Source organism: Leptopilina boulardi, unplaced genomic scaffold (genome assembly GCF_019393585.1).
Source record: "Leptopilina boulardi isolate dan_hultmark-lab unplaced genomic scaffold, ZJU_Lbou_2.1 LbouV2_190, whole genome shotgun sequence".
In the NCBI taxonomy this organism is placed as follows: Eukaryota; Metazoa; Arthropoda; class Insecta; order Hymenoptera; family Figitidae; genus Leptopilina; species Leptopilina boulardi.
In genome coordinates, this window is record NW_026137741.1 from 15,148 (window position 1) to 27,839 (window position 12,692).

At 31.2% G+C, this 12,692-nt stretch overlaps 1 protein-coding gene across 1 annotated transcript; it reads left to right on the top strand.

Moving 5' to 3' along the window:
• The first annotated feature begins 2,509 nt into the window (after positions 1-2,509).
• Positions 2,510-5,775, top strand: LOC127277918 (uncharacterized). The gene is made up of 4 exons (XM_051299365.1): positions 2,510-2,820; positions 4,427-4,485; positions 4,582-5,046; positions 5,127-5,775. Exons 1-4 carry the CDS (start codon positions 2,510-2,512, stop codon positions 5,150-5,152), a joined length of 861 nt encoding a protein of 286 aa, XP_051155322.1. The 3' UTR covers positions 5,153-5,775.
• The last annotated feature ends 6,917 nt before the right edge of the window (positions 5,776-12,692 follow it).

Consider the following 12,692-nt stretch of genomic DNA (forward strand, 5'->3'; position numbering starts at 1 on the left):
GCCGTTTAGATTTTAAAAAACTTTGCTGAAAATCGAAAAATGATACGATTTCAATCAAAATTGGTATATCCATGTTTTTTGGGCTTCTGAATTCAAATTTTACATTGGTTGTGTCAAATTCAAAATGGCGGATACAAAATGGCCGTTTAGATTTTAAAAAACTTTGCTGAAAATCGAAAAATGATACGATTTCAATCAAAATTGGTATATCCATGTTTTTTGGGTTTCTGAATTCAAATTTTACATTGGTTGTGTCAAATTCAAAATGGCGGATCCAAAATGGCCGTTTAGATTTTAAAAAACTTTGCTGAAAATCGAAAAATGATACGATTTCAATCAAAATTGGTATATCCATGTTTTTTGGGTTTCTGAATTCAAATTTTACATTGGTTGTGTCAAATTCAAAATGGCGGATCCAAAATGGCCGATCCAAAATGGCCGTTTAGATTTTAAAAAACTTTGCTGAAAATCGAAAAATGATACGATTTCAATCAAAATTGGTATACTTACGTTTACTGGGTTTCTGAAATCAAATTTTACATTTGTTTTATCAAATTCAATATGGCGGATCCAAAATATTTGCTGGTATTATAAAATTGCGTAAATGTGTTAGAGCTTATTTTTTTTAAATTACAGACAGTGCTTAAATTTTAGTTTAAAGCGAATGCGAATGAAGAAAAAGTCAGTCTTTCACGTTCAGTTGCACCGCCGGCCGGTGCAACGCGCTGTCGGTAAACCGCGCTTAGTGAAATAAAAAGTGATACCAAAACTGCAGGGGCAGCTTGGGGCAACTGATTTCAATTAAAATGAATTAAAAATATATTCTAGTTTATGATAATACCAGGTAGATCGCGGATATCGGTGGATTTCACAACTATTTTCATGATTTACGTTGATAAAACAATACAAAAATCGTCGCCATGAATAGCGATGTTTAATGTCATTTTTTAAAAACTGTACGTTTTAAATGTGATTATAAATACATTCAACATATTTCATACACCTTTGTTAATAATTCCCAAAAAAAGATATTCAAAAATCTGCTGTATATTAGTATATTTTCACTATTTTAACTGTGACGAAAATTTATAGTTATGAAACGTTCTGAGTAAATCTCTGGCAAAGATCACTTTTACTTGTTCACATAATAAATTGGTGATATAAAAAGTGTAATTTTTTTTCGCAAAATTATGCAGTGAACCCTCCTTTATAATATTCAACAATAAAAAGTATAAATTTCTAAAAAAAATTTTTTGATTTTTGGCCAGGTTTTTCGGGAAATCGGCCACTGTGCTTTGTGAAAAAAATTTTTTTTTAGCTGAGATTTAAAATAGTGACGTATTTTATGTTTTATTATCGGAAAAAAATAAAAAATTGCAAAAAATCGCGCAAAAAAAATTTGGCATTTTTTTTGGAATAGACATGCATGTAAAGCATGTGATTTCAAATTTTGAAGTAAAACTGTAAATAACTTCAAAAAGAAAACGAAAAATTTGTTTTTGGTGTCGGTCGGTGTCGGTCGTTTTAGAACTTAATATAATAAGAAGGAAAGGATATGAGGGAAATTGAATATCGCCATAACTTTGTGAAAAAAAATTTTTTTTAGCTGAGATTTAAAATAGTGACGTATTTTATGTTTTATTATCGGAAAAAAATAAAAAATTGCAAAAAATGGCGCAAAAAAAATTTGGCATTTTTTTTTTAATAGAAATGCATGTAAGGCATGTGATTTCAAATTTTGAAGGAAAACTGTAAATAACTTCAAAAAGAAAACGAAAAATTTGTTTTTGGTGTCGGTCGGTGTCGGTCGTTTTAGAACTTAATATAATAAGAAGGAAAGGATATGAGGGAAATTGAATATCGCCATAACTTTGTGAAAAAAAATTTTTTTTAGCTGAGATTTAAAATAGTGACGTATTTTATGTTTTATTATCGGAAAAAAATAAAAAATTGCAAAAAATTTTTTTTGCAAAAAATCGCGCAAAAAAAATTTGGCATTTTTTTTTGAATAGACATGTATGTAAGGCATGTGATTTCAAATTTTGAAGGAAAACTGTAAATAACTTCAAAAAGAAAACGAAAAATTTGTTTTTGGTGTCGGTCGGTGTCGGTCGTTTTAGAACTTAATATAATAAGAAGGAAGTTTTGTTTTGTATGTGGATTGTTTGTAGATCAAAAACATCGTTTGAACTTAGAAAATAATAAAGCAGTGATAGATGCCTACAACGAGTTTTTCAAGCTTAATTATACCACCTCTGGTCGCTGGTATGAACCAGAATTCGTGTGTGCTTTTTGTGCATCAAAATTTAAGAAATGGAAAGCGAACAGTGATAAGGTTTAAATTTCTTTATCTTCTCCAATGATTTGGCACCATCAGCCTTACCATAGACGAAAGAATTGTTATTTCTGCGAAACGAATGTAGCCGGTCACCATTACAAGACAAGAAAAAACATAAAATATGCTGATGTTAAAAGTGTAACGAAACCAAAAATCCTGAACGAGGTAGATATGTCATCTCCAATTCATGATGATCCTGAAGCTGATGATGCTGAAGATAATTCTAAAGATGATAATCATGAAATTGAAGAAGAATATTTTCCCCCTGCATCAAAACCTAAAGAACGACATGCAATATCAAATATGAAATTTATGGATCTTATACGTGACTTAAAACTATCGACAAGACAGACGGAGATGCTCGGTTCTCGACTTAAGCAATGGAATTTGGTGGAAAAAGACTTTAAAATTACGCTGAACCGGGAAAATAATAATCGAAGTACTTTGGAAGAAATTTTCAAAGTGGATGAAGAAAATGAAAAGCTTGTATATTGTTCAGATAAATCTGCACTATTCGACCTTTTAGACTATGAATATGAGGCAAAATTCCTGAAATGTCCGAACAAAAAATTAAAAGTTCTCGAATTTAATCCATACTTTTCTAAAATGTTGTTAGTGTTGGTGAAAGTCTAAAAATCAATTATTATTGAATTTAATAAAATAGTTTTTGAATTACAACGTTTTTAATTTTTGACTTTAGAAAAAAAAAATTTTTTACAATGTACAATATTTATAAGTAGAATGCATAAAAATAACATATATATAATGATTTTTGAAGCTTTTTTGACGGGCTACACGTTGTTAATAAATTTCTTTTTTTTTAAATAACATTTGAGCTTGAAATTCAAGGTCAAAATGTTAATTTACGTTTATCTCAAAATCGGATTATTTAAAATTATTTTTAACTATCTCAATGGAAAGCTTGACTAATTTCCTACAAAACATGTAATTTTCAGAGTGGGATCTTTTAAAGTTTTGGAGATATTAATTAATTAATTAATTAATGTTTATAACAAATGAAATATTTTACAAACGAATAAAGTTACCGTAATTCTGAAGTTAGTAATTGAAAGTTAACGTAATTCCGCATCCAACGAGCCCTATATGAAGTATTTTGGATAAGTAGATTGTTAATAAACAATTAGTTAACATTGCAATTGTTTATTAACAATCTACTTATCTAAAATACTTCATATAGGGCTTGTTGGATGCGGAATTAGCTTAACTTTGAATTGATTAGTTTAGATTAACGATAACTTTATTTGTTTGTGAGATATTTCATTTTTTATTGTTAAATAACTAAAATTGAACAAAAATACTTCATATAGGGCTTTTGGATGCTTGTTTGTTAGTAAAAAATAAAATATTTTACAAACAAATAAAGTTATGGTAATGCTGAACTTACGAATTGAAAGTTAAGGTAATTCCGCATCCAACAAGCCCTATATGAAGTATTTTAGATAAGTAGATTGTTAATAAACAATTGCAATGTTAACTAATTGTTTATTAACAATCTACTTATCCAAAATACTTTATATAGGGCTCGTTGGATGCGGAATTACGTTAACTTTCAATTAATAACTTCAGAATTACGGTAACTTTATTTGTTTGTAAAATATTTCATTTGTTATAAACATTAATTAATTAATTAATTAATATCTCAAAAACTTTAAAAGATCCCACTCTGAAAATTACATGTTTTGTAGGAAATTAGTCAAGCTTTCCATTGAGATAGTTAAAAATAAATTTAAAAATTCCGATTTTGAGATAAACGTAAATTAACATTTTGACCTTGAATTTCAAGGTTAAATGTTATTTAAAAAAAAATTTTATTAACAGCGTGTAGCTCGTCAAAAAAGCTTTAAAAATCATTATATATATGTAAACTTTTATGCATTCTACTTATAAATATTGTACATTGAAAAAAATTTTTTTTTTCAAAAGTCAAAAATTAAAACGTTGTAATTCAAAAACTATTTTATTAAATTCAATAATAATTGATTTTTAGACTTTCACCAACAATAACAACATTTCAGAAAAGTATGGATTAAATTCGAGAACTTTTAATTTTTTGTTCGGACATTTCAGGAATTTTGCCTCATATGTATCAAATGAATGGCGACTTTTCATTGATGGTTCGACCACAAGTAAGTACTCTTCTAATATCATAATGAATCGTATTTATTAAATTTCTTACTTAAAAATCTTGAAGTTCAAATTTGTATTATTATTATTATTTATAGTTTTAAAAGCTGTGTTATTACACAATGAAAATAAAGTCCCATCAGTTCCACTAGCTTACGCAACTGACATGAAAGAAACCTACGAAATTTTAGAAAAAATACTTCGCCTTATCAAATACCCTCAACATGAATGGCAAATAGTGAGTGACTTGAAAGTGTTGACAATTTTATTTGGTATGCAAGGTGGGTACACTAAGCACCCTTGCTACCTATGTGAGTTGGACAGTCGTGCTCCGAATAGGTATGCAAAATCTGAATGGCCATCACGTCAATATTTCAAAATCGGTCAAAAAAATGTCTTGAACCCTCCACTAGTACGACCAGAAAATGTAATCTTACCCCCATTACACCTGAAACTGGGTTATATAAAGCAGTTTTTGAAGAAATTGAAATGGGACGGCGTAGCAATTTGTTATCTCAAAGAAGTTGTATTTCCCAAATTGAGTGACGCAAAGTTAAAAGGAGGTAACGTATGATTCTTGTTTTTGGAGTAATAACAGTTTATTATTTTTCTACATTTTCCAATGAATTGCTGTTAATTTCAGGAATCCTTAACGGACCTCAGATTTGAAACCTCATGCGAGATGATGTATTCCCCACCAAGTTGAATAAAGTGGAAAAACGTGCATGGAAAGGTTTTAAGTCATTATGTGAGGATTTCCTGGGAAATAACAAAAGCTCTAATTATGTTGATGTTGTTCACGAGTTTTTAAAAGCGTACGAGAAAATGGGGTGCAATATGTCTAAAAAGGTCCATTTCCTGCACTCGCATTTAAATTTCTTTCCGGAAAATTTAGGGAAACTGAGCGATGAGCAAGGTGAACGTTTTCACCAGGAAATAGGAACCATTGAGAACCGTTTCCAAGGGAAGAATTCCGTCAGCATGCTTGCTAATTATTGCTGGTCATTGAAGCGAGAAACAAGTGATGAATTGTATAAGCGAAAAAGGTCGAGTAAGCATTTTTAATGTAAAGCAATTTGTTAATATGTTTAAATTAATACTTGCAATAAAAGTAAAATTTTATTTTAAAGTTGAAAAGAAAAATTATTTTAAGTTTTAAGATGCAACATTTTATAGTCAATTCTTATTGATTCTTTTAATTTAAGTTGATTATAAAAACTTTTTTCCAGTCTCTTTAAATTTTTAAATTTAAAACAATATTATTAAGATAGCAGCAATTCTGCATAATTTAATTAGGGGAAAAAATTCTGAAATTTTAAAATTTATACTATTCTGTCAATTTTTGGCCAATTTTATTCCACAATAGCTCATTTTACGCGGAATAACATGTACTTTCAAACTGTTGTTTTGGAAAAAATCCCCGATATCGAAAAATAACCTAAAAACTTTGTCAAAGTTGACTAATTAAAAAAAAATCGAAAAATCGGAGATACTTTCAACTGCAGGCTCGTCAGTTTTTATTTTGAGTAAACAAGCAATACACGGTTAAAAAGGTGTGTTTTCCCCCTTTTAAACAAAAATAAAATTTGCAAATCGGTTAAGAATTGAAAAAGTTATGAATAATTTTTTACATAAAAACACCAAAAACCGGTTTTTTGCCCGTAAAATGAAATTTTGGGGGTGTTTGGGAAATTCCTGATATACCATCTTTTTTAGTACTACTAAAATTGGAATATTTAAAGTGTCAATAAATTGAAGTAATTATTAAAAGAATAATGGAGCCATAGTAATTACAAACATATTATTTATTATATATGTCATGAAAAAGATTTTTCTTACATCCTGGCACACAGCACATTTTAAAATAAACATTAATAATAATTATTAAAATAATAACATATAACCCCTTCATCACAACACGCATGGAAGACTTGAGAAATATACGTCAGCCAGATCTCACTCGCACACTTTTTGCGAGAGAAAGAGACAGCACATGGCTAATGCGCATGCTCAGCTACTTTGGTGGTTGAATAGAATGCAGTGAAACTGGCATTTATCGTACATGTTTTTCTGACATTTTCAGAAGCGCTACTACAGCAAGATCGGTCTCCTTACTATTCCTCCGTGGAATTTATTAAAATTAATCGTATACAATGTTTTTTTTACGGAAAGGAAATTAATTATTAGTATTGTTGTAAATTTCTCTCTTAGGGATTTTTTTAAGTAAATTATAAATTTTTTATTTTACTTTTAGTGCATTGATATTCAAGTTGATCAACTCGTCCTCCGGAAGTACAGTAGAAACCGGTTAATACGATTTCCCGCTTAAAACGCTCTTTTATGTTTGTCCCTGCATTTAAAGACACTTTTTCATACATTTTCTCACGTTTAATACGATTTGACTTCCCGCGTAATATGCCAATGCAGCACTGATACGACAGCTACCCGCTACTTTCTTTTGCCTTGATGACGCTAAAAATGTTGAAAACGAAACAGAAGAAGATGCTGACGAAGATGAACCAATTCCAACTTTGTCAAATTCTCAAGCTTTGACTGCAGTGAACGATTTACGACGTTATTTATCGTCACTAAGTGATGATGCGGGTGGAATTCAAAAATTAAATTACATTGAAAATGTTATTTTGTCTAATTCATCGAAATCTTTATCGCAATGAAAAATAAGTGTTTATTTTAAGTAATTAAAGTGACTAATTTAATTGTACCTGCCAAAGATGTAAATTCTTAAATAAACATGCATGATTTATGTATTTTTTTGCTTTCCTAACACGTTTTCCCGCATAAGACGTGTTCTTGACACGGTCCCTTCAGAATCGTATTAACCGGGTTCTACTGTATTACGATAAATCGTTAGAATTTCGGTTATATATTAAGCAGGTAAAATATATATGTTTATTACCTGCGGAATACTTAAAAAAAATTTGTTCATATCACCGACAAGTTAATGAAAAAAAGGATTATGTTCAAATACTTATTAAAAATATGCCAACCAAACTACGCGTGCCGAAGTTAGGACAACTTCACTATTATCAAGCAACCAAAGTTGGGCAAACTTTACCAGCCAACTATGGCATGCAGAGTTATGCCAACCGTTGGTCCAACTTAAGCCAGTGTTGGTCCAACCGTTGGAAAAACTTTAAGAGCTAAAATTTCAAATTTCTAAATAGTTTGGGTGGCACAACTCAGGCAGAAGGTTGGGCCAACTGTTGGCAAAACTTCAGAAGCCAGAGTTTCAAACACACATATTCATATGGTTAGCACAACTCTGGCCAAAGTCGGGCCGATGATCGGTTAAACTGCGGCAGCCAGAGTTTCAAACACACAAATTCTTATGGTGGGCACAACTCTGGCCTAAGTCGGGCCGATGGTCTGTTAAACTACGGCAGCCGCAGTTCAAAACTTATAATTTCCAATGGTCGGGCTGATGGCACAAAAAATCGTTCTTATGAATAATCTTGTTTTTATACTGTTTAATATTCTACTACAATATTCTAATTTTATGTAGGGGAGACTGGGGCAAACCGGCCAGGTGTTAGTTTCTCAGGAATGGTCAAACTTTAAAATATATCAATTATAAATTTGAAAAGACTATATTAAGAATAACTTATTTCTTCAGTTTGCCATTTTTTAATTGTGTTTATGCAATTTTATAAACAAAAGTTTGTTTTTTCGCTTCCACTAGAAATTTTTACGCATCTGTTCATAAACAATTTGTGAGAAAATCGTGTAATATTTATTAAAATTGTTTTTTAGGTTTAAAAGGTGCATGCCTCAGTTAAATTTATAGGTATATTATTTAATGATTTTACTAAGCATTTTTTTATACAGGTCTTAATTGTCAAAATGGTCCCGTGGAGTAAACCGGCCTGTCTGTTTTCCTTGCAACAGAAATTCACGAAGATTACCTATCGGCTAGAAAACTTCGTGCACGGTTTCGTGAATCTTTGTTCACTTTACGGAGATTTACGAAGTTTTACAAAGTTCACCGACAGATGTTTCTGTTAACAACTGTTAACATGGCCGGTTTGTCCCAGTTTCCCCTAATAATAATTTTAATAATAGTGATTGATAGTTATATCCAATTATTATTATTATTATTCCAATTACTTATAACAATAAGAATAATAATAATTAAATTTTATGAAGAGAAAGTCGGCCTGTTAGTCGCTCACAGTTGAGCCAACCATGTTTGGCCGAATTACACTTAAATTTTATAAAATTAAAGAAAACGAAGTATTAATCACGTACATTTTGATAATTGTATGGAATTACTTTTGGACTGAGAATTTACACAAGTTTTGTTGAAATTGCGAAAATTTATAGAAAAACATTACTCGAAAAAGATCTCAAGAAAATACTTTAAAAGAAAAATAAATAAACTTATCTTAAAATTTGAATAATTACTTTGTAATTTTTATCATTAAAATAATATTTTGGCCAAAGGATACGTAAACTATTTTTCAATAAATTATAGAAAATCACTTGCGAGAATTTAATTAATTTATTACATGATTTGATTTAATAATTTTGCGTATCACTGAGATTCGCGTATGAAATAAACATTAAAACATAATTATGCCGGCAGCTGGAATATGTGCTCCCGCCATTTTGAATAAACATTTAGGTTTTATATTTCACATTTCTACAAACAAAATTTAGAAAAAAGTCGAACCAAGCATAATAAAAGGAGCTCAGCTGATAAAATTTTAATTTTAACTCAATTATCTTAGTAAATGTATAAAATTTTGATGAATTTTCTTCTTTTTCGTATTAAACAGTCTCTAAGGCTTCAATATAATTTCCTCAAAAGAAAAAGACAGTTGCCTCGATAACAAGATGTACAAGAGTGTCTGATGTAGCACCAAAAATCGAAAAAGAAGCCTAACTATACGAAAGAGTGGAAACTGGCAGCAAGCGATGGAAATGCTTGCCGATGAAAGCGCTCGATGTTGATTGACAAAAAAAATTCCATTATTGGAAGTAGCGCGTAACTCATTCAAATTCAAATTTTCCGACATTCAAAATTAATGTTTTCGTTAATAATTTACAGAAGATTGCTATCCGATGTCCTCGCAGAGTAATTTCTGAATGGCCGATATCGATTAGCAAAGTTGGTTTTGCTGGTTTTGTTGCAAAAGTGTATTCACAATATCGTTAGCAGACGTCTCTGTCACTACCAATGGAAATTCAAAATGTCGGAAATTTCTCTGTTTTTCTCGAAGTGACGTAAAATTAACATGTAGTGTGATAATTATTATTGTTGTCTGAAATATTTATCAAAAGTTCGTAATAATCTCCAAAATTACGCAACATTACGTAACTATGTAAATAATTAGCCTTAGGTTTTTGTTCGTTTCCCCTAGAACTGAAAATATTTCAAAGAGACCTTTTACTGCGGCGCTGCAAGCTGAAATAATAGTATTTTTCTCCAAAAAAAGATTTACTACTATTTACTGAATAATTTTAATAAAGTTTTGTTAATGAGAGTAAAAAATGTTATTTTTTAGTGTTAAAAAATATATTTATAATAAATTTTAGTTATTTATTGAAATGGTTTTCGAGAGCGCAAGAGAATTAGTTTTATAAGTACATAAGAAATCAATTTATGCAAAAAATACTCACGGTTTTGTTAAAAATGAGAGGGCAAGAGCACATTATCAAGTTACGAACGTTTACTTTTTCTTTTATTCATTTTATAATATTCCAAAATGAAGGTGTAATATTTGGTCTAAAAGTTGTATATTTTAACAAAATTTAAAGGGTAAATTACTAACCAATGCAGCTCCTGCGTCGGTCACTTTCGGTACTATTTAATTATTTTTCACAATTTTGACAATTCAACAGTTGGTCGGTCGGTAATTTATGTGTAAATCGCAGTAGTTCCGAAAGTGACCGTTGCAGGCACTGCTACAACAACATACAAATAATATTGAAATAATCACTTACATAAAAAAACAATTAACAAAAAATTAATGCATTAACACTAAAAAAGACCATTCATTTCATATGGACACCTATAACTTTCAACGGTACAATAAATCCCGATACTAGACTCATACTTTCATAATTTCCCATACCATCCTAACAAAATCTTTACATTGTTGAATGCTTGACGGGGACAAAATTGAATGCCAAAACATACTTTGATTTGCAAATTTTCTTGATTGAGGGAAGAATTTTGCTTTAATATGTGTAAAATGAGGACAAACGTTAAGTACATGATTTAAATCCACACTTTCGCTGAAACAAAACATACATCGATCTGAATAAAAAATTTTATAATATTTCAGGAACAACCTGATGGAATTTACATGATTATTGGCTAACCGTAATTGACCAAATCCTCTCTTGTAATTCAGATCCATTCTCTTCAAGATGTAGGGTTGGGCACCCAGGTATAAATTAAGTTGAGGCCAGACCTGCAAGGACCTGAACCGTTCCCTAGCTTCCCAATCCTTGTTCAGCTGATACCTCGCATAGCCGATCAGAATCTCACCCGCACTCCGAACCATGTCTTCCAGTGATGCTTCTTCCCATAAGTTTAAATGCCCACTTGACTCAAAGAAGTATCTTTACTGAAAAAACCAATTTAATTTTCCATAATTACCAGAGCGTGATAGGACTATTAAACTTTCTAGGCACTGTCTTGGAAACCATTTTAAGAAATGTGAAGAATCCATTTGCGCAATTTTTTCAATCCAAGACAATGACATAGCCAGAACAGTGCAAGCAAGTGGCTTCCTACCCACTTCCAATCTCACTGCATAATTCGGAGTGCATGGTGGTAAATGAAACAGCTCTTTGAAGAACATGAGCTGAACTTATTCCAGATTCTCCAAAAAGGCCTGACCCCATATTTGAATTCTATAAGTATAAGTGCCATTTACCAGACCCTAAAGCAAACTAGTATAAGCCGACCACGAATCTATTTTAAAACCATTTATAATTTTCATTGTTTCACTACATGCCGCTTTTGCCAATTTAAAAAATTTTTTTGAAGCGTCTTCGAATTTACAATCATCGCTAAAAATAACTCCAAGATAATTATAATTTTTAGTAACCTCGATTTTGTTCTTCCCAAGTTTACAAGATTTAATCTTCCCGCTCCATTTTTAGCGTTGGTTCGAAAAATAACTACTGTAGTTTTCTTAGAATTAATGCACAGGCAATTCTTTTCTCAATATAACCTTAACGCCTCCAGAATTTTACCCAGTTCCGCAGGGTTGTCTGCTAGAAGCACCAAATCGTCCGCATATGCTAGGATTAGAACTTCATCCGTGCTATTCACTGAAACACCCCTGCAACCCAATTCCCCTAATTCCTTTTCAAGGTCACTGATATATAAAGAAAACAACAAAGGACTCAATGTGTTTTCCTGCAGAACCCCCTGCGAAACCCTGATAAAATCTGTATTTCCTGTCTCCGTTCTAATACTGGTAAAGGCTTTTTCGTAAAAATCTCTAATAATTTTAATCAATTTCGAGCTCATTCCCAAAACATTCAACTTATTCCAGAGCAAAATATGCGGTACTGATGGAAAAACGCTTTTAAAATTAACAAAAGCATCATAAACTGTGCGTTTTGAGTATCTCATCTGAATTTGAATTACAGATTGCAAAACAAAAAATTATCCATGCAGCCGCGACCTCTTCTAAAACCTGATTGAAACTCCGAGATCAGGCCCCATGATTCGCTCCATTCAATCAATCTTTCCGACAAAATTTGAGTGAAGATCTTGGCGATATTATTCACTAAAGTGATTGGTCTATAATTCTCAGGATCACGCACATTGCCACCATTTAGCAACATTGTTGTGGTCAAAACACCTCAAGCTTGATACATGTCACTGATAGGGGTGACTAGAATTCATGAAGAAAATCAAAATTGATCATTCTCCATGAATTTTTGTCCTCGGCCGAGTCATTGGTAACGGGTCTGCTACGCGTTCCAACCAAACTCCACGCCGCGCCTCTCTCCTATTTCCCGCTTTTCTTTCCCACTCTCCACGCGTCAGGCCCTTTGCTGTCAACGAGTCACTTCTTTAAATCTCCTGCTCGCCGGATACTTTTCCGAGCGGAGTTTTCAGTTAATTTGTTTATAAAAAAGGTTATGTTCGTGGTTTAATGTTTTTTAATCTATATATATTAATTATAACTTATAATTTATTATAAATGATTATTATATTGTAATA

Coding starts and splice junctions, on each gene's coding strand:
- LOC127277918 (XM_051299365.1), top strand. CDS start 2,510: ATGTCATCTCCAATTCATGATGATCCTGAAGCTGATGATGCTGAAGAT. Junction 2,821..4,426: donor GTGGATGAAGAAAATGAAAA/GCTTGTATATTG, acceptor CGGACATTTCAG/GAATTTTGCCTCATATGTAT. Junction 4,486..4,581: donor CATTGATGGTTCGACCACAA/GTAAGTACTCTT, acceptor TATTATTTATAG/TTTTAAAAGCTGTGTTATTA.